General features: G+C 46.0%; 1 protein-coding gene across 2 annotated transcripts in view; it reads left to right on the top strand.

Annotated features, from left to right (window-relative positions):
- LOC120838879 (syntaxin) overlaps positions 1–10,935 on the top strand; it is a 31,148-nt gene extending 20,213 nt beyond the window's left edge. Inside the window, exon 10 of one of the 2 annotated variants that reach the window (XM_040500492.2) lies at positions 6,623–10,935. In XM_040500492.2, the coding sequence (XP_040356426.1) occupies positions 6,623–6,706 (84 nt within the window). In that variant the 3' untranslated portion in view covers positions 6,707–10,935. Of the gene's footprint in view, positions 1–2,288 lie in introns of both variants that reach the window. The other variant, XM_040209002.3, reaches the window with a different exon arrangement.
- Positions 10,936–19,796: the final 8,861 nt, after the last annotated feature.

The following is a 19,796-nucleotide window of genomic DNA, read 5'->3' as shown; positions in this document are numbered from 1 at the left end:
CACGGTTTGTGGTTTAAGGCACAGTTTTATATTCGCAGTGTCTAGCGTTAGATCCCACGGAACCTGAAATCGAAATTGAAGTTACCTGAAATCAAAAATGAAGTTACGTCCTGTCCGACGTAACTTTACCCCAAGGTTTCGAGTTACTTCTGACATAACCAAAAATGGAAAATAACGGGCACGTCCGAAAGAATGTGTTTGTGTGTGTTTTCTTTGTGAGTTTTAATATATATTGCTGTATGTGCCCCCTTATGTAAAGTCCCCTGAGGGCGATATAAGGCTACAATAAATGAAATGAAAAAACTCGAAGCAAAAAATTCAAGTTACATCCCACAAAACACAAAATTGAACAAAAGAAAAAAAAAAGTACCTTGAGCTTGATGTCTATGCCAGCAACGCCTTGTGAGCACTCGTGAACGTTCAAACCGATTACTAAGGGAAATAGAATGGTAATGGGATATGGACGTGTTCTGTTTAGAGCAGGTGGGTTTCCGGCAGACTTGTTGAAAACTGGCATAATCTTCACGTACCACTCAAGTCACCATGCGCGCTAGATTTGGCAGTGTTTTCTTTTAGATTGTCTAAATAAAGAGCTGTTTGGGGAAGCCGCCCAGGTGTGAGAATGACGATAGACCCTCTGCCCTTAGCCATATCAATTTTGCTCTCGGCACAAGCCAGCAAGGGCTACAAACCGGCGTAACTAATGCTAAAAAAAAAAAGGGGGGGGGGGGGGGGGTTTGGTGGTTCATTTTTCATTTGGTTAATGTTTTTTCACTTTTCTTTTGAGTGTCGCATATAGCAAGAAGTGAATTCACATTGGAAAAAGAAATCGCAATAAATCGTCTTAAAGAAGGGGAACAAAATGAAGAAAAAAAAATGCATGTGACGTGCATCGAGCCCATGTCAAGGCTTCCGCCTCGACAAATCTGGAGGCATGGATGTAGATGCGATTTCAACCGGTCTGCGAATGCTGCATGGGACGCAACGCAGTAATAATTTGCGTTATTTTTGTATTTACGTCATGTATTGGCTGTAAAGCGAAACATTCAATGAGGTTGCGTAGGTTAGGACGCTTTAACTTTTATTTCGTGCCCATCGGACGTAGCTTTAATTTTTATGTAGAGTTCCGTGGGACACAACTTTAATTTTCATTTTGGGTTACGTCGGAGGACGTAATTTTTATTTAGGGCCCCGTCGGACGTAATGCTAGGCAGTGCGTTTTACACTTGCCTCAGCCCAGCCATTTACACCGTTGAATTGATTAGCTGTCCAACTGATTTCTATGTCTTTCATCGATGGATGCACTTTTCCTGCTCCATTTCATATGCTTGTCATTCAGGGAAGAAAATTCCTATTCCCCTACAACAGAGAATATAGGATTGTTCTTTAATTAAATTTCAGGATACACATTTCCACATTGTAGCAGTCATCTGGTAATCCTTGCAATTGTCTTATTTTATAGCGGGTTCATTTTTCTTTATTTTTTTTATGGGGGTCTCTTATAGTTACTGTAAGGTTTGTTTAGTCAGATTTTATGTTCTTACGGCATAACTGCAGAACTGATAATGCATTACTCTTGCAGTAAAAGTGCAGGGTTTCTTTTACCGCTGTAGCAGACCATGCAATACCGAACGCTCATTCTCCACCCAGATATAGCGCTAGCATTCCAAGCCAGATGCAAATGCTTCAGATCTAACCGTCGTCTTATTATAAGTTTACGGGAGTTCCTGAATTGTTAGATGGGAAAATGGCGGCCGGAGAGAGATGCTACATACATGGAGCTGAATGGTACCAGTCACCAAGAATAGGCCCCACTTTCCCATTGAAATTTTTCAGACAATCGCGTACGACTTCTGAATAAGCTAAGGGTTCATTCCGAAGCTTTGGCATCTGGTTTGAACGTCTAGAGCAACGTTTCGGTGGGGGCCAAGCGTTCGGCAAAGTGTCGTTAATTTTTGCGGCGAAAAAATCCCCGTAAATTTTTTCAGGGGACACACTGTAAGTAGGAACAATTATACGTAAATGTTCCATCCAGTTTTATTTATCTTTAATTATTATTATTGCATTGTTTGTTCAGTGCTTAAAATGCTTGTTTCCAAATTCTTTTTTTTTTTTTTTTTCATTTTTGTTTTTGTTTGTTGAGTTGGTTTTCATTCTGCTCATTTTGCGTTTACCTTTTTGTTCTTTTCCTCCCCTACCTCTTCCCCCAATTTTTTTTCTTTTCACTTTTTTTTTTTGGTCTTATTACGACTGACTTGCCCACCCACCCGGCCTGCGTGGTCGTCCAGAAATGCATCATCATAATCGCCGTGGTGGCCGTGATAGTCGTCATCATAATCATCATCCTCGCGGTGAACCTGGCCTGAAGTGCTCGACGAGATCCTTCCGGAAAGGAAGGCAACGACCGCCCACCCCCAGCAATCCTCCCCAGGCGACGGAACGTGCGGCGCGAGCCAAAAGAAAAACTCGTCGTAAAAGCGTCCGTCTGGAGAGGCAAACACTGCTACCAACGGAAAGGTCCACAAGAAGGCTCCTGTTGCTGGGTTCGATCCATACTACTGTAGAGGGCTTCCGTCGACGGAGAGGTCTTCCTTAAATGTGGCTGCACAATTTTTTGTGGGGTAGGTCTTTGTTGAAGTAGGGGAAAGGCTCGTTCGCACAATTTGGGTTTGAGTGTGCTCACACGCGTCGGATTCCCTCGTAAACCAATTCAAATTCGAATTCTTCATTTTTCAGCATTGGGAGAGGGGAGGCAGAGGATGAAGCAAATTGGGAGCTGCTTTCTTCGGTCGGAAGCATTTCGGGGCCGCCCGACGGGCGACGCCGGTTAGCGCATCGGCACTGTCCGTCGGGTGGCCCCAGAACGTTTCCGACCCGCGTACGTAACTAAACGCTTCGCAGTGTTTACGAGGTCGGTTCTACGCGTCTTATATCAGAAATAGTCTCTCGTAGTGTCGCCAGAAATATTTCGATCCCAAAATAAAAGAATGACGCGTAAAAAACGCGTTGCAGGTTCGAATCAAGCGGTTACCACTCGAGCACGCTCAGACTGCGGATGCATTAAGCGGCCTGAATACGCTCCTCCGAAGCTCGCGTTTAGTCGGACAACTCCACGTTGGCCGAGAACGTCGCCGGCTGTGCCTCTCGCCCGTCTTGCTTCGTGGGGAAGGGAGGTTTGCTCGCGATTACTTCGTTACCGGCATTATTTCGTAATTCACTTTTTGGTCGAAACGTGCGCGCGCTGGGCCTGCTGGTCAGCATGGGAGCCGTGTCTTCGGATCGGTCAAGAGGAGTCCAAAGGCGGCAGACGCATTACCGCAACCCGTTTTGACACGAGCGCGAGCGAAGGAGAAGCCGCGACACTGCGACAATTTGAGCGCTCGTGAAGTGGAGGCATAGTTAAAGAACGGCACAGTTGGGGTTTTAGCGTCGGCCTCGCTTGGACTTGCGGCGAAACGGAGCGCGGGTAGAATCGGGGTGCGCGCCGTGTGGAAGGGAACGCCACGGCGATCGTTTTCCCGGTCTTCTCTCTGTGCTGCCAAACGGCGACGTTCGAGGACTCTCGCGGAAACCAGTTTCCAAATGCCTTTGCATCGCTCAACTCGAGGCTAATCTCGAGAACACTGCCGCGCCGCCGACCAGTGAAAAAGGGGCCAGCCGATCTCTCTTTACCTCTCCGTGCAATCTGGTGCTTTGGAACGAACCGCCTCTCGTTCCCTTCCGAAAGCCGGAAAACTCATCGGTCGGGCCATTGTTGGACGGTAGAAGACAACTAGACACGCTTTTGGCCGCTCGGTAAGAGCTCGGAAGTTTCGGGCTTTTATATTTGCCGAATAAGTGCTGCTGGGGGAACAATGACTCTGCTTGTGTGAGCTCTTTCTTTTTACTCGCAACTGGTTCCAGGGTTTGCCCCTGCTTGCCTTTGTGTAGGTGGAGACGTTAACGGTTCCTATACGACGGAGGAGTATTCTTTTATCGGTGGCAGTTATTGCGCCACTGTTGTCCTGCAATGTTCCGCGGAGGGACAAGTTTCACAACGCCTCTGCCCGAAGTGCCTGTCCGTCCTCTTCCGTGTCAACTCTGCAAATATGCTCCCTTTTTCTCTCTCGCCGAAGGAGTGCATAAATCAGTTTAATGCTTTTGTTATTTATTGATATGTATACATGCTCTTTAATTGTACGATTGTTTTTTATACATTTTTCTTTCTTGGTTGTTTTTGGTTTTAAAGCTCAAGCTTCTTCTTGTTTGTGGCTTCGAGACTCGACCCTACTGTCTTCCATTTTGTGATTTGCTGGGGCCTTGGAACTCTCTGCTCGAGGCATTTGTGGTGTGTAGCGTGACGCCAAGAAAGGATCAAATCTGCAAACATAAAGGAGCGAGTCATAAAAAAAAAATGTGGCGTTGCGTTTTATTTAACTTTTGCGTGGACATGCTGGTGGTCGCACTCCCGCAACGCACTTCTCACACACACACACATTTGACACTATGTGTTACTTGTTGAAGCATGCGAAATGTTTACATGGATTGGAAGCAAGGAGGTTACTGCCTCGCGTTTTATTTCAGGGCTTCACCTATTTCGAACGTGAACCTGCTGCACGTTGGTTAGTCTGTAGAGATGTGCAGGAGAAGCCGACGATACATAACATGCCGCCATGTAAATCGGATAATCACAAAACGCACCTGTTGCGTGTCATTGGCCGTATTTGGGGGTAAACTTCTATCTTTGAAAATGGGTTGCGGCTCAAGATAGATTGCTCAAAATATTGGATTGACCCAAAAATAACGACCCAACTTTTATATCTCGATTGAAACCATAGTCATGCATTCGTGTAAATGTGGAACTTTCTGTAACTGAAATATCACCGTGGCTGAGTAAAAATCTTGGGAAAAGAACTGGCGGTTTGGTCTAGAGTCGCGCAGCATTTAGCGAATATTCGAAGCATTGACTACCATCTGCCTCTGTAGCATGTAATGCCGGAGTGCCAGCTTAGATGAATTTTACATTCCTTTCAGTACTTTATTTGACACGGGATCAAAAGCCTCGCTGGAGCACTAAAACTGACGGATTACAGGCCTTCCTTTTTCATAACCGCCTCTGTTTCGTATCTTAGTGCTGTCAAACATGTCTGCAAAACTGGTTCCCACCTCATTCCTCCGACGATTCTCTGTTGTTTGAAACTTGTTGTAAAGTCTCTGAACAAACTTATTTTACCTTTGAATTTTGTTTGTCACACATTTGAGAGAGTTCTCTGCTCTTTCCTGCTAATCGACTAGTTTTCGCTAAGCTTGGGGACTCTGATTTTCGGAGGCCATCCCACCAGCTGATGGAGTGATGAAGAATGTGGTTTGCTAAAGTGGTTTTTATTTTCTTACGGTACTGTCTCTTTTTGTTGTTGTTCTAATTTCTGTATTTCTTCATTTGGTTTCGTACAAACATGACATTCTCTTCTGATGTTTGATTCGGACATCGTGTGGCAGATTAGCGGCACCTGCGTATCCCATCGGTGAGTCAGGTTTTTTGTTTTTGTTTTGTTTGTCCTTTTGTTCTTACAAGTTTTGCTTTGTTCTTTCCAATTTTGAGCTTGTGCAGCACAAACATGTTGGGCTCATTATCCCCTGCTGCTGTACTGTGCTTGAGTCATCTAATGAAGCTGTTGTGTCACATTTATTGAGATGTAAAATACACTTTCAAGGCAGCACATTTACCCAGCCAGTTGTGTCAGTTCAGTTCTACCGTGTTTTTCACACTGCTCCGGGTGAAGAACGTCCTTATTCGGGTATTTTTTAGCCCCTTGTTAACAAAGGCTTTTTTTTACCGCTCTGGCTTCCTAAAATTTTATTTAGCTTTCAAATATTGTTTGAAAAGTAATAGTGTAATATGTAAATGTTGATATGCACTTTTTTTTTTTCCATGTTGTCTCAATGTTTTGATAGTTTCAAGGAAATAACTATTTTTTATAACTGTGAATTGGCGGTTAGACCAGTGCTGCACAATTGACACACGGAGGTCTTGGGATTGCGAGGTAGTGGAGCATTATAAAAATGTCAAACTCTGTCCGCATCAAAGTTGGCAAGTGCGGTAAATCTCGTAATTCTTTGCAAAAATGTTCTGTTCTGATGAAAAACATATTTCATACTTTTTTTTAAATCAACAGAACTGTGACCTGAAACCCTTTTAGAGCACGCCTCCGAGGCACCCATTTCCGTGTTTTGCGGCGTCGGCGTAACCGCGCTAAATTTAGCCGAAAAATTGACGTCACGTGACCTCAACACGAATTCAATTCCCTGGTAAATTTAGCGGAGAAATTGAATTTGTCCATGGGTGATACGGCACGAAATCATGTGACATCGTTTTTCCCGCTAAATTTTGCAAGTCCGAAAAATCGGTCAGCAGCAGTACTAGTCTTCTCGCGCTGTAGCAGAATCAAGTCTGATTGATTCTGTAGATGTTCGAAGAGCAGGAAGTTAATTTTTTCTTAAAGTGCGGAAGCTTGTGTTTATGCTTTGGTGGGCCAAAAAGGCCGATACAGCATGACTTCTGTTTTGGGTTTACATGAAGCTTTAAAGGCCTCTTGCGACTAGAGAAACCAGTTGACTGCAGTGGTGTCTTGTTCATCCGCAGAAGAAAATCATGATCCTGATCTGCGTGGTCATTCTGGTCATCATCCTGGTCTCCACGCTGGGCAGCTGGTTGGGCATGTCCTAAGGACGTCGAGAGGAAAGCAGCCGGTGACATCTGGTGTCCGACCCCAGGAACTCCCCCACGACCCGCTGCAAGATGAGGAGAGCTCTGCTTTTTCGTTGTTTTCATCGTACGCTAGAGACAGAGGAGACCTAATGTCCTGCAAAGCGGCAAGAACCCCAAAGAGTAGTTCCTCCGGATCCCACCAGGGGGCTGCATGCACGCGGTAGCGCCACCTGCCGGCGGTTGGGAGGAGCGAGGAGTGTGTAGACCGCTTGCGTAGAAAGCGGCGTGGTAGGCCGTAGAGTCCCGCAGAAGTTTAACGAGTCGCTGTCACTCGGGGTAAGGAAACGGACGTTCCCAGTACTGAATCTCGTTAGTATGTACACAGAGTAAGCATCGCTCGAGGAATCGCTTGCAGATGAACTGTCGGTTGCGCTCGACTTCATTTCCGTGGGACTCTGTGGAAGGCGTATTGTTGTTGACTGCCCCGGTTTTGCGGCCTTTGAGTGTCCTGTTCCTCGGTGCGAGTACCGTAGATGTGTCTGCGTTTGTTCGACTATATTGGTTTGGTTCGTTCCTTTCCACTGGTGTGCTGGCAATAACAACCCCCAATTTTGAGGAGTTGGTGAGGAAGGAGCGTGGTCATACTGTTGGCCGGTTCCTGGCCGGCTATTGGTCAGCTGCTGGTTAGTATTGGTCGGCTGCTGAATGACCATCGGTCAACTGTTGGTCAGTGGCTGGTTGACCATGGGCCAGCTGTTGGACGACGGTTGGCCGTCTGTGGTGTGGTGCATGTGGTCACTTTCAACGGGGCAGCCCCAAATGAGACTGCAGAAGGTTGCTTTGTGGTTGCCGACGAATGGGTCCGCCTGAACGACGTTCTTTCACAACAATCATGCGTATCCTCTTTCTTGCGCCAACCGCCTGTCCGGGGACCGCGCAGTCGCCGGGACTCGTCCAAGGTGTCGGGTCTGTTCCGGCGAGGCGCCTGTTTTTCGTTTTCTCGGTCCCCGAGCGCGTAGAAAAGGTTGACTCTTCTTCTCGTTGTCGCTGCAAACACAAGCCGATACTGCCAGTGACGTCGTTGGTGACATCACAGATCTCCCCGTCTGCCTCTCCCATTTACCGTATTGGCGCGTCAGTCAGGTCAATAGTGCTACTTCACCCCTCGTCTTTTTCCTACACGTCTTTCTCTCGCCGACGGGTCGTTGCGTCGTCCGTGGGCCGAGCATTTCTAACCTGCCCCATGTTTGTTCTTCGTTTCCTTGTTGTTCGTGTCCTTCATTTCGTCTCCGGGACGTTCCTCCGACGTTCCGCGTGGCTTCTGCGTGCGTTCTTGAGTTCAAAAGAGAGAGAGTCTGCCGAGAAAAAAAAAAAAAAATGTGTGTGTCACTCTTTGTGAAATGGTGCTAAGTTGGTGTACCCGCCCGACGGGGGAGGGGGGGACACAGGCGCGCATGGATGTCTAGCGGTGCGTTGGACTGCCTCGAATTCTCTTGTCGTTTCAGACTATATACATATATTCTCCTATACATAATGTATAATTCCGTGTGGAAGCTGGTGACGGAGGAGTAAAGGAAAAAAAGGGCGGAAAGCTGTAATACGGTCTGTACTAGGCAACACAAGCAATAGCTCTCTTTTGCACTCCTGTGGGCGGTTCAGGAACGTGCGGAGCAGATCTGACTCAGGTTCTATCTCGGTAAAATGTCTGTGCTAGGCCGTCGTAGCAGCGCATCTCTTGTCTACGTGGGGATTTAAATCGGTGTGCATTCTATACATGGTTTTTTTGTTTGTTTAGTTCTCTAAGGCTTGCCATCAGGTTGTGCACTCTTCTTCTGCCAGTTGCCATCACGTAGGAAGAGAGCGCGGGCAGAACAAGCGACCAGAACGGTAATAAAGACAACGACTGCGTCTCGTCCTTGAGTGCCGATCGGCCCTTTGGCCGATCGGTGCACGATCGGAACGTTGGCTGCGGGAAAGGAGGAAAAATAATAATAATAATAATTGCTGTTGTTTTCACCATAGCAATCCCCGCGTCGTCTTATCCTCAGTTTTCGTAGGTACGACTTCTCCGGTGCGCGCGCAGCAGTGTCTTGTCAGCATCACATTCTGTAAATGTCCCTCTCTCTCGCTCTCTCTCTCTCTATCTTTGATCTAGCAGTTTTTTTGTACATAAGTACAACTCTGTAAATATATACACGTATATAAATAAATATATACGATATGCATACATGCGTACCTATAAGCTTGAGCTCTCTTTTACTTCTCAGATTCGCGCCCCCGCCCCCTCTTCCCTCACCAACACCTCATACTCGGTTTTAGCCAATCAAATCCATTGTTGACACTTATAGGGCAATCTAATCGCTGGCAGTGCCGGCACGTTCCCTCATGTTTCTGTGGACGTGCGCCCGTTCTTACTACTTTTGTTTTTTTCTTTGATGGTGCACCAAGCTTCGCGAGATGCAGTGGTCTCTTTTCGCTTTTCCGATCTGATGACAAACGAACTACTCGGAATCTGACTGCGCATGTCGACCGCTAAAACAGAAGCGCCCATATCATCCATCTCCGGGAGCGCAAATATACCATTTGGAAGAAAAGAGAGAAAAGTGCAATTGAGCGTATCCTGTATTCCTGTTGATTGTTTGCGTCTGCCAGAGACGGTTGCGGAAGCGTAAACGTGGAACCCAAGCGCACTTCGACTGCACGCACGTTTCCAGCATCGCTTCGAGGAAGCCCGCAAGAGAGGAAAAATGATGTGCAGCTCTTTGGCGTTTTCCATGGGTACCAATTACCTTTACATAGCAAGCAGTTGTTCCTTGCGGCAGGAGGTTGTTGCTTATCTGGTTTCCGCTCCCGGTCGTACGAAGCCCCTGTACATTTCGGCCTGCTACGATCTCTGTAGCCTCCGTTTATCAGTTGCAGAATATCCGCAAAAGAGTTTCTTTTCACCTTCCTTTTTGTTGCAACAAAATTGCTTCGCTTTGACGTGATATCTGTCTTTGATAGCCCCGCCCCGCTCGGAGGTTTCGACGCGTATCGTTTGATGATGGAGTTGGCTTTGGAAACGTGTCCGCCTGCCGTAAACGTCTCCCACACCGGGCACACGCTTCAGATGTCTGTTCGGCCACGACGGTTCCCCCACTAAATTTGGTTATCATAGTCCATTTGTCAGTAACATTACGAATGAACTGTGCATAGAGCAACGAATTCTTTTTTTTATGAGCGCTTTTTTGCGAGGCGCTGTGAAAACAACAATCTTGGAACTAGAACTTTGTTTCCCAGCACGCCTTCTGCTCAGTGTTGCTGGACGTTTCTACAGGTTAACATTGATTCCGACGGACTCTTTTATTTTTTCTTTCTCGTTACTTAAGCTTTCCATGTTGTAGCAATCTAGGACTGTGTATATAATATACGATAATACCTACCTGTTGGAATAGATAGGTATTGCTAATAATATATGTGTGTGAATCAGAAAGCGCTCATCTGTGACTCCTTCTACAGAGAATGGCACCTCGAGAATACTATTGTCCATTGGAACTTCCCGCGCGGAAGCCACTTTCTACACTATCTAGGTAAAAATAGTGTTAAACCCATGATGCTTCAGGCTTGAACTGTGTAATGGCTGTTTCCGAGACTTCAAACAAGTGCTTCTTTTTATTCTTTAAAATGTTGATTTCTGCATTGTATCAGCTCGAACTCATGACTTGTCTTTCGCCATTGACCACTGCAATTGTTTTGTGTTTTTTTTTTTTTTGTTTTTTTTCATCTCGCCCGGTGTTGAAAACACAAAAGAATAAGGACTGCCTCTTTTTAAAAGTGGTCTCTGTCGTGTAATGAGAGGAAAACCAGTGTCTATATTGTTAGTTAGCTTATACGAGTCTGAAATCATCCAGTATTGCTTTAGAGTTTTGACGCAGGCTTTCAAAGCGGACTCCCGAGCAAGACGGTGTCATTCTTCATTTGGAGCTTGTTTTAATAGCCAATGTCTTCCGTACAACCGACCATCACACGCGTCTTGTTTGTTTGTTACTCATTCTTTTGTTTGGTCGACGCGCATTGCGTTTTAGATCATTCTGCGGAGTGTTTGGGGGCAAGCTGGTGCATTCCACCTCGCCTGCGCTTCAAGTTTTTCTGTTTGTGAGCGATCAATGTAGATGCCTTATTGACACACGAGGGAATGTGAATCCGAGAAAACTTCTGCTCCCGGTATTTCCCTCACTTCGTAAAAATAAAATAAAAAAAAAAGAATCCCTGGCTGTGATTTTTTAAGAGTGGCAGTTTGCAACATTATATGACCCGTTTGCTTTTTCCTGTTCAAAGCGTTCAATTTATGTGGCATGTTGGGCGTTTCAAGCTTTTAACTGTTGGGCTCTTGAAATATCAGCTTGAGAACAAATATGAAAAAAAGAAAAGATGCTGAATGTTGGCACCTTTGTTATCTCAGGCTTTTTTTCTTTGTTTTTTCTTTTTGGCTATTGGTACTGTTAACAATGTTTGATTTAATTAAAAAGAAAATGATATGCCTATGCACTCTGTTTTAATATTGTTTCTGTTTGTGTACATAAGTGATATAATTTCAAATAAACAATGATTCTGCCCTCTAGAACACATTGTATTGCCTAGCATCCAGATGACATTTACACCTCTTAGCTTGTAAATATTTCACATGTTTACATTTGAACAAATATGGGGGATCATGAAAGCGCAACTAGATGGAATTGTTAAAAGGAAGCTTGGAAGAAATATTGATATTGATTTTTATAAAAATTTTTACCATGTACTAAAAATCACTCGTGAGTATGCGTACGAAATATTTAATCATAATGTTCATTTTCTTTTGAGAAACTTGAAAGATGGACTGTTGGTAGTGGTTCATGGTGAAATAAAAAGCGCACAAAAACCAGGACAAAGAAAAGGACACATACAACAGACAAGTGCTTACAACCTAAAAGTGTTATAAAACTAAAACCTTTTTACCGGCTGCACATGCGCCGTTTAATAACCCTCCTAATATAATCAAAAAATGGGGGTGAAAAAAAAAAAATTGTTCAGCCTTTCCACTGTTGTGAAGAAGGAAGACCAGCGGAGCTGTACTTTATACACTGTGTGCTTCTTCTTTGTCGTCGTCCGTTTTTCGCGCTGTTTCCTACGATGAATTTCCACCAAAGCGCCCAACTATCCATTCTTCTATTATAGCTGGAAAGGTTGCCGCCATCTACAAGCGACGGCGGAAACCAGACTGGTTGTGTGCTTGCCGCCGTCGCTTACAGATGGCGGTAGCTGTCCAGGTAGGTTTGTATCAACATACACGGACACGATCCTGGGGAACCTAGCCCTTAGCAGCTCCGCTGTAAAAAAAAAAAAAAAGCTTAATGTGCTTGTGGCATTGTCGCCGATAAGAATGCTTCCTCAGCATCTGTAAAAGCAAGCGACTAGTGACTTATGCAGCTATCGCCCAAAGTTTTGATATTGAAAGCCTCCGAGACGTCCCGCACTCTCTGCTCTTTAAATCATTCTAAAATATTTGTATTTTCAAACACGGGACCGCACCCACACCTGCCGCAGTGGACTGCTAAATGGCCAGCCTGAGTCTTGCAAAGAGTTGCAGTGCTCCCTCAGTCTGTCGTTAATACAGCGTCCTGTTTGGCCCACATAGGCCTTACTACAAGACAGCGGAATGCAGACACACAATACCCAAATGGCAATGGACAAAACGATTTACGTGTTCCCACATGAAAAAATGGCATTTTCCTTTCCTGACAAGTGGACCTTCGTGCACAACTGTATGAATTTGCTGGTAGCGCTGAAAACAACTGGCACATCATACTGACGTTTTGAACATTATGGGGCACGCTGTGGAGGAATGGAAGCACTACCGGCCTTACAAATTTCTTTCATGGCGCCCAATTACCCTTCAGATTTTTTAGTAAAACACCAGACACCACCTCCAGCATGCGTGAAGGAAATCCTGCCTCTTTTTTAATTGTTTCACCTGTCCATTAAAGCTTTGTCACGCGTCGTGATGGCACGACTTGTTCAGTGCCGAACCGAGGCAAGCCACACACCGCGATGCCTCTTTTAACAAGTTTTGAATGAGCACGCTCCAAAGGTAGGCGGCCTTTGTTTGAATGGGGACTATAACCAGTTCCACACGCACGTTGAAACTTTTTTTAGGTTATAATTTGAGGGATGGGAGGGAATGGTGCATGGTGCAACCAGGTATAAGGGGCTATCCTTAGTTTTTTTTCCGAAGTCCTATTAACCCTTTACCGCACGACTTATCTTACGTCGTCAAGAAAAGTATATTTCATACAGCTGGTGAATATAAAAACATAACTTAAAATGTGTCTAAAAAATTAATATAAACATGAGATTTTTATAAAATTCAGTTTGTGCCATATAGTATTTCACAGTATGCGGTATGTGTACTTTTATTGCAACCACGAGAAAATGTAAACTTATTTTTACCATACAGTTTGTGGCAATAATATAAATATTTATTGTTTAGAAAAAAAAATGACAGATTTGTGTCAACAACATACAATTTTAGGACGTGTGAAACCTCAAGAAATAGTTCCTCTTTGTTCAAGCAGAGAGAAACATTGTATTTCTGACATGCCGCGAATGATTTTGCCTGGTAACTCTGCAACTTGCATCTTGCCCGTGCCTCAATCCAGAAGGGAGAAGTGGTCTGTCTTGTCCAGGTGAACGTCCTGTGAGGGCACTGCAGCTCCAGGACCGTGTCTACTTTTCTCAACAAGTTGAGCCTCAGCTTCATTGCTCAGGCACCCTCATTTTCTCACGGCAGGTTTTCCAGCTTTGCAGAGACCTTCAGCTACAGACAACTTGAAGTCGGCTAGCTGCATTCCTTTTCCATTCCTTCGCCTCCAGAGGAGCCAAGAGTTTACTACTGTCAAATCTAGGATATGAAAAAAATATCTTGAAATACCACTGCTTTGATCTGGTTTGAATTCTGTAAAGCCCTAGCTTTGAGTCCACAGAGGGCACAAAACCATTAGGTGTTTTTTTCAGTCCTACCCTCCGCTTCAGCCATTGGGTCACTTCCTACATGGGTATACTCCATGTCTCTAGTCGGGTGCAGTACAGGCAAAGGCAATGCCAGGCGAGGGGAGAAAGTGCAAGCACTAGGAAGGCTGGGAAGGAGAGAAACCACCTCTCTAACGTTCCTAGTGCCCTCCCTTTCTCCCCTCATCCTCCTCTCCCACCCCGTCTTCCTAGTGCTCGCCCTTTCTCGCCTGGTGTTGCCTTCGCCTGCACTGCGCACAACTAGTGACACTGAGTATAGACAAAGTGTCACCACCTTGTACCACGCCACGACACACACATCAACACCGTCGATTGCTGTGGTTCATTCAGTTGTGGTGCCACGTCCGTTGGCTTTCATCTCTGTTTCTTTTGGTATCTTGCACCCAGGCAATCTTTTTGCTCTCTGTTCCTGAAGGAAGCAAGCTTTTCTTGGCGAGTTGAATTGCAAGTGGCACACTGGTCAACCAGTTGTCAAAAACAATTTTGTGGTTCTTTTGCTCAGGAACAGTCTTGCACAGTCGCGAGACTATACGTTGCTGCTAGCACCGAGGTCTGGACATCCAACTGGTACGGTGTTCTGAGTGCCAACAAACACCTCAATGTTGTACTGTTTTTCTTTCGTCGCGATTAGCCGCCTCGGTGGCTCCGAGGCGAGAGCGCCGGCCTACGGATCCCCAGGTGGCGGGTTCGAACCCCGGCCGAGGTGCCCGCAATCTGACGGAGGCTTATTGCGGAAAAGGCGCCGTGTAACCGAGCTTTCGGTTGCACGTCAAAAGATCCCCAGGTGGTCGAAATTAATCCTCAGTCCTCCGCTGGGGCGTGCCAGATGCCCGTCGTAGGTTTGGCACGTAAAACCCCCCAATTTTTGTCGTCGCGATTATTTGCTCATCTATCGCAAGATGCTCTTCTCTAGGAATCAAGCACACCCACACATTCAGCATGTCCAGAAGCGGTCTGATTTTGTGCAGCTTGTCGTGAGATGGATGACCGACGGGAACAAACGTGATGTTGTCTTTGACATGGAGGAACTGCTTGAGCTCCTCCCATCGGTTGCACGATAGAATCTCCAAAATAATGTGCTGCCCGATGTGGCTGCTTCAATAAAGCCTCGTTGCTCGGAGCTTCGCAATGAACATGAAGAGAATTGTTCCAAAGAACTGTTCAAGTTCTGCTCCAGTTACACACACTGGCTTGTTTGGCTCACACTGTACTGAGTACAGGTTTGCCTGATGGACAATGTGCTTCACAATCTCGGGTGTAATAAAATATCTGAATTATTGAAGAGGTGCGTCGAGTTAGGTAACCTCTCGTGGAAGTGTGGTATCGCCAGAAAATTTCACAGCGTCAGGATCATAGACAATTTTGTTTTTTTTCCGAGTTGGGGTATTATGGTATGTCATCAATCGATTCTCTGTCGGATGACGAGTCGTACAGGGATACAGTCTCTTCTCCTGATTTCGTGTAAGGGTCGTCACCATCATCAGACTGTCCTCGCTTTCACTTTCATTTCCAGGTGGTCCCTCGCTATATAATGTTTGAGAATCCACAGGTCTAAGAAGTGTAAGACGTGTACATCATTTAAAATACATGTTGTACCATATCTGGCACAGACGTAAAAGAGTGTGTTGCAAACAAAATATAACATCAGTGTTGACGTGTGTCTGGAGTATCCTAAACAGATAAGGGCTTTCCTCCATCTGGCATACCCAAATTCGCTGACCAAGGTCGCCCGCTGACCATAGTTGCCAGATTGCCGCTACTCCAGCGGGTGTAGGAGGGAAACTGAAAAGCATTTAACGAAGTGAGGGGAAGGAGGTATCAAAGAGGAACAATATCGGTATCAAAGAGGAATAATCTATCATTTTAGACAGTAACTCATTTAGCGATGCAAACGGGGATTAAAGTCTGAGGGTCTCGGGGTGTTAGACTCCCCACTGACATTTTTACGGATAGGTGTGAAACCCTCCTCCCCAGCATTAGTGAAATCACAATCGTATCTTGCGATAAAATAGCTTGTTTTTCAGGGATGTGACATTTGGGGATTAGCAATTTGAGGGCTGCGGGTAGAGCGTGGGCAAAGTCGGCAGTGGGGCTTATTTTATGTGCATCTAGCATGTCTTGTCAGAACCCCCCCCCCCCCCTTTCTTGTAGGGACCCCCTCAACCTGCGCGAGACTTTAAACACTGGATGCAATCCCATTTTCATGTTAACAGATTTTTGCATCTGCTCCAAAAGTGTTTTCATTGGCTGCTCCAAACCGATAATTTGCCTGCTACAAAAGCTGCTAGAAAAGGTCCAGCCACTGAGGCTCTGTTTTAGATATTACCCAAATGGATCCGAGTTACTTTGGTGGGTCGTGTCACACGACAACGCAGATTGGAAAACTTTAGAATGCCAAAGTACATAACCCTTACCCTGGAGAAAAATGGAGCAAGTTTTGGAACACGGCATGAAGCGCCCATGTGCTGATGTTTATACATCTGACACCACAACAAGACAGCCGACAAGTAAAGTTGCAGGTGTTTCAGTTATATTACATGGTGTTTCTGTGATTAAAAATTATTTAAAAGTTTTTGGGAGAAATTTATTTGCTGCTCTAGGCTCGGTTTATTGTAATCTTTCAGAAAATACAGATATGCTCAGTTGAAAACGTTCAGATTGACGCGGAGCTCTCCTTTGAGGATTGTGGGTAGAGCCCGCAACCCTCAAAGTCACGGTACAAAACATAAGTTTTTGTAACAAGGCCGAGAGTCTGAATTGATTTGCAGAAAAATTTGCAATAAATTATTCTCGGCAAGAAAACACGTGTCGATGGGCGAGTTTTTTTAATGCGAAAGCACACTTTTCCATGGAGCAAGCCAACATCATCAGCTTTGAAGCCGCGCCAAACAACACCTAAACTCCTTTCACCAAGTGAAGCTGCAATCTGGTATCTCCCAACTTTGAAGCCACGCGAAAAGCCTAGCCAAGCGGCACTTAGTTCCCCCAATCCCAAGGAAGCGGAGTGAAGCTGATGGATTTCGGCTTCGGTCCCATTGGCTGGCACGCGTTATAGTTTCAAGGAACGAGGCTCTCATTGGCTACTGCGCGTCAGTTTCAACGACTGCCACCCCATGGCGCTGCGTGTCTGCGCCACCAGTGAGCCAGTAGAGGTGCATTCACACTTCGAAAAACGTGCATCGTGGGTAAGTTTTTTGCTTGTTTTTGTATTTAAAAAAGTTGCGCGCAGAGTAGGACGACGCAGGGAGACGACGCCTCTGGACCCAATTTTTCTTTCGACACGCGCACTTGAGCCAATCGGCAAGCAACCGGACGTGACGTGTCGCCCTTTTCTGGTTAGGACATGCTTTCGCACAAAGAAGGCGAAAAGACCGAGGTCGAGGGATTCATGCAGTCGCCAAATGTGGCGGGAAGCATTTCAGCGTGGAGAGAAGCAATTGGCTGACTGGAACATCTGACTGTAAGCAATGTTTTATGTGCGTGTACGTGCGTGCGTGAAAGCTGCCACTGAATTTTCTGGTGCGTTCCGACCTCCGACTGTAAAAAAGTGATCACTCCCAGTGTGTTCTGTGTATTCTTTGTGTGCACACCACCACTTCATAATACAACAGTTCTTCGAAAAACACTATCGCCCAAGCTGCATGCTGTGTTAAAGGTACAGACGTGCAGGCGTAGCGTGCTTTGTTTGCACAAAAACTCGGCAAAAGAGCACCATCTGATCGAAGCTGCCCGCTTGAGTCCATGCCATTCGCATATGCTGCATACAACTGGAGTGTAAACGTGTATCTAATCATCGCCGCTGTCCACTCAGTGAAGACGGATGTCTCCGAGCGCATATGCAATTGCGAAGGCAAGGCAACAACAATCGTACGAAGCAGACGAATAAAGAAAATTCCGTGTTCTCTCGACAAACGCAAGAGGTTCCCGGAGATGACGCCGACGTCGGGTGGACCTGTGCGACTGCTTTGTCTTTTCCGACTTTGGCATGGACGTTGACCACAACGCACGTTTTTTGCTCAGTGTAAATTGCGCCTCAACACGAGGCGCCCAAGGTCAGAGCAGCAAGGAGAGCACGCGCTCTGCCGTCGACGCAAGTACGCCACAGACGAAATAAGAGAGCAAAAAAACGGCATGCATGCATGCTTTCGCATTCACAACTCGTAAGAATTGCTTAGGTGTACCTCAGCCTTTTTTTTTTCTTTGCTTGTTTTTGAATTGAAAAACGCGTCGAGGGCGACAAAGCCAGACATCTCTGGACCCAATCTTTCCATCGACGCGAGCACTTGAGTCAATCAACGGGCGACCGGTCGTGATGTGTTGACTTTTTTCAGTTGGGAGGTCTATTTGCTGTCTTTATTTTCGATAAATAAGGTAGACAAAAAATCTGAGGGGCCGAGGGATGTGGGCAGTTGCCACGAACGTGGCTAGAGGCACAATTTCAAAGTGGAGAAAAGCGAGCCGATTGGAATATTTGACTGGGAGCTGTGTTTACTGTGCGTGTACGATGCCGTGAAATACTCTTCATCGTTTGCGCGAAAGCCGCCACTGAACGACGAACTTTGCAGCGTGTTCCGACTGCGCGAGAGCAATCGCCCCCAGTTTTGTGCATTCTTTGTGTGGGTTGCCCACACAAGCGACACGCACTTGGCAGACGAAAGATCTGGGTATGACTAGATGTATGACGTAACAACTGGTCGGGGTTTTTTCGTGTCTTCTTGAGTTCAGTTACATATCTTCGGGGAAAACGAAGGGGAAAATGAACATGATATTCAGATTCATGGGATAAAAGTACTCTGGAATTCACCTCTTTCTTTTTTTAAACCAAAAGCATTAACTGTTTCGTAGAGCAGAGCCGGCATTGTTCGTAACCAGAAAAAACGGCAGAAAAATTCCCTTCGTGGAACGGCTCTTAAAATGGCTGCGACGCGGCCGAAGCGCCGGATAGTTCCAAAGTATGCCACCCCACAGAGCGGCGCTGCTCCCGCGCGCCAACGCAGCAGCCAACGTTGCTAGATTACCTCAGCTGTGGAACTCCAGCGGAAGGCAATACTCCCCCTCACTCACTTCAGTCTGCCTCCTGTCGTTTGAAATGCCATCTAGATTTTCGTTTCATAACTGCATGTTCATAGAGTACGATGGAACGCTGTGCTTCAAAACATACTCATTGCATAGAATACACGGCAGTTACCAAAGCAGCTGTCCGGCGCATCGAACGACGGGAGGCGAGTCCTGGTGAGTAAGGCGGGTACTGCTGGTGCAAGCAGCACCTATGAGCAGTTCCGTAACTGCAGCTAATCTAATAACATTGGCAGCAGCGTACACCCGCCACACTCCCCAGAGTCGGCCGGCAGGCATTCGCAGAGGCTGCCGGGCTGACCTCTGCGTAGGATAGCGGGGCGCGCAGCTTGTAGGAATACGCTACGTATACGAATTCTTTTGCATTCCTACACGTGTCCTTCTGCAATTTATTTTTCAATAACCTGTTTTTTTTTCTTTGCTTTGAATTGAATGTGGCAGGTGCGCACTGGAAGTGAAGAGGGGTGCGTAAAAAGCGTACTTGGGTAGTAATTCATTTACAGTAATTGAACTTCTGTAATTTATGTACTTTTTCGTAATTGTTTTTATTATTTTCGGCTAGGAGGAATTGTAATTTAATTTCTTTCTAGCGTCAGTAAGTGCAAAATTTCAGCCACAATTAGGATTACTTTTGCAAGTCTTTCCGGTGCCGACGGAAGCTGTCTGAAAGCCTCAGCACTCGCACAAGTGGCTTAGCGCTCATTAACACGCTCGTACATACAGGCATAAGCACGCGCCCACACGCACAATAAAAATAGTCACGTTGTTTGTTGTTTCGTTACTTACGCCGAGGGCTGAGAGACAGTCCTCTTTGGAGCCTGCCTCAACGGTGCCGTCTGCGATGCAGGCAGAAAACAACGCGGAGCGCAAGTTCGTCTGCTTCTTTTGCAGGGGTTGTGGTGACGTCAGAACGCTGAGCTCTGATTGGTTCTTAATGAAGGATAGTTAATAGACCTCAAAGGCAGCTTTGAGGTCTATCCACTATTCT

The sequence above is a fragment of the Ixodes scapularis genome, unplaced genomic scaffold (genome assembly GCF_016920785.2).
Source record: "Ixodes scapularis isolate PalLabHiFi unplaced genomic scaffold, ASM1692078v2 PGA_scaffold1__304_contigs__length_218370807, whole genome shotgun sequence".
Lineage (NCBI taxonomy): Eukaryota > Metazoa > Arthropoda > Arachnida > Ixodida > Ixodidae > Ixodes > Ixodes scapularis.
Note: the sequence above shows the minus strand (reverse complement) of the source record. Positions and strands in the feature narration are given on the sequence as shown.